The sequence below is a fragment of the Oryx dammah genome, unplaced genomic scaffold (genome assembly GCF_014754425.2).
Source record: "Oryx dammah isolate SB20612 unplaced genomic scaffold, SCBI_Odam_1.1 HiC_scaffold_7, whole genome shotgun sequence".
Classification (NCBI taxonomy): Eukaryota; Metazoa; Chordata; class Mammalia; order Artiodactyla; family Bovidae; genus Oryx; species Oryx dammah.
The window spans coordinates 13,367,871-13,369,648 of NW_024070191.1; the positions used below are offsets into that span (position 1 = coordinate 13,367,871).

Here is a 1,778-nt window from a genome sequence, read left to right on the forward strand (position 1 = left end):
AGAACGTCTTTCATCTTCTCAAACTCTGTACCCTTGCGGGAGAAAAGGGGACCATCCATCAGGTCAGCTACCCACAGCTCAGGGACCCTCGGCCCTGAGAATCTCTCCGGGGCCTGTATATTCGCAGATTTCCCTGTGTGCCCTTGTAGGGCAGAGGCAACCTCTGTGAAGGATAATCCCTTAAAGATGAGGACTGGTAGGGTAGATAAGAGCCTGGGAGTCTGAGCCCAGAAATGGTCTGAGTCTCCAGTCACAAAAGGACAAATGGCAGAAACAGATGTTGCCTGCGGGGACATTTTTAATATTTAGAGTCTGATTCATCAAGTTCAGGTGGTAATCACTGAGATCCCTGGCCACCAAACAAAAATGTGCGAGAGCACTTAGCTCTTAATGAATGCAAGATAAAGCAGAGATGCCTTTTCCCTTTCTGGGGACACAATGCTTGGACCCGTCTGACCATATTCAGAACCACGGCTTTTCTTTTGTTTTGCCAATACTTTCTCCAACTCAAACCATATTATAATATTGGTATAGATATTAGGTGATTTGTAAAGATGCTGAATTATACCAAGATCGTGACCAAGTAAGTTTATTTTACTTTTTGACAGCCCCCCAAGTAAGTTTATTTTTATTAATATATTGTTCTTTAAATTTACCCAGATGAGTTGGAGATTTAGAAAACGGCCTACACATAATTCCGTGCGCTCGCCCCTCCCGTCCTCTTTCTGCCATCTTTCCGTGCCGCCATAATGGTGCGCATGAATGTCCTGGCAGATGCTCTCAAGAGTATCAACAATGCCGAGAAGAGAGGCAAACGCCAGGTCCTTATTAGGCCGTGCTCCAAAGTCATCATCAGGTTTCTAACAGTGATGATTAAGCATGGTTACATTGGCGAATTTGAAATCATTGATGATCACAGGGCTGGGAAAATTGTTGTGAACCTCACAGGCAGGCTAAATAAGTGTGGTGTGATCAGCCCCAGATTTGATGTACAACTCAAAGATCTAGAAAAATGGCAGAATAACCTGTTTCCATCCCGTCAGTTTGGTTTCATTGTACTGACAACCTCAGCTGGCATCATGGACCATGAAGAAGCAAGACGAAAACATACAGGAGGGAAAATCCTTGGATTCTTTTTCTAGGGATGTAATACCTACAAATAAAATGCCTCAGAGGAAAAAAAAAGAAAACGGCCTACAGATCGCTGTGGTCGAGTTCTGAATCAGGAGGAAAACCGAGCATCCATAGAGAAAACACATTTTCCTAGAAAGTATTCATTCTAGCTATGGCTGGGGTAGGCTTGTCTGTGATCTTCACTGAAAAAGTAAGTCAAAGCCTGAGTTAGAGACAATTTAGGATTGTGATGGAAACAGTCTGGAGGAAATGTGGAAGTCGATTAACTGTAATAGGTTCTGAGCTTGGAGCCTATACACTCAGCTGTGCAGCAGTCGTAAGGAAAAGGCAACCCCAACCCCTTTGCAGTGGTAGGTGTAACGCAGCCTCCATCGGCATGATTAGAACTTGCCCAATCCAATCACCCGCTTTCTGGTGTTTGGTTCCTCATGTGAACCTAGTGGTCTGTTTGTGGTCCCAGCAGCGACGGTGACAGACATGCTGTTTACAAACACAGACGCACACACCACATTCACATATTCCACAGGTGCAAATCACGTGAACAAACCACTAAGATACATTCTAAGGGCATCCTTTGTTGGATCACGTGATCACTTTTATTTGCTTTTATCTTTACCAACTGCCTTACCGAGATGTAACTTATA

General features: G+C 44.0%; 1 protein-coding gene across 1 annotated transcript; it reads left to right on the forward strand.

Moving 5' to 3' along the window:
- The first annotated feature begins 707 nt into the window (after positions 1-707).
- Positions 708-1,185, forward strand: LOC120865716 (40S ribosomal protein S15a). The gene has a single exon (XM_040243037.1). It carries the CDS (start codon positions 750-752, stop codon positions 1,140-1,142), a length of 393 nt encoding a protein of 130 aa, XP_040098971.1. The 5' UTR covers positions 708-749; the 3' UTR covers positions 1,143-1,185.
- The last annotated feature ends 593 nt before the right edge of the window (positions 1,186-1,778 follow it).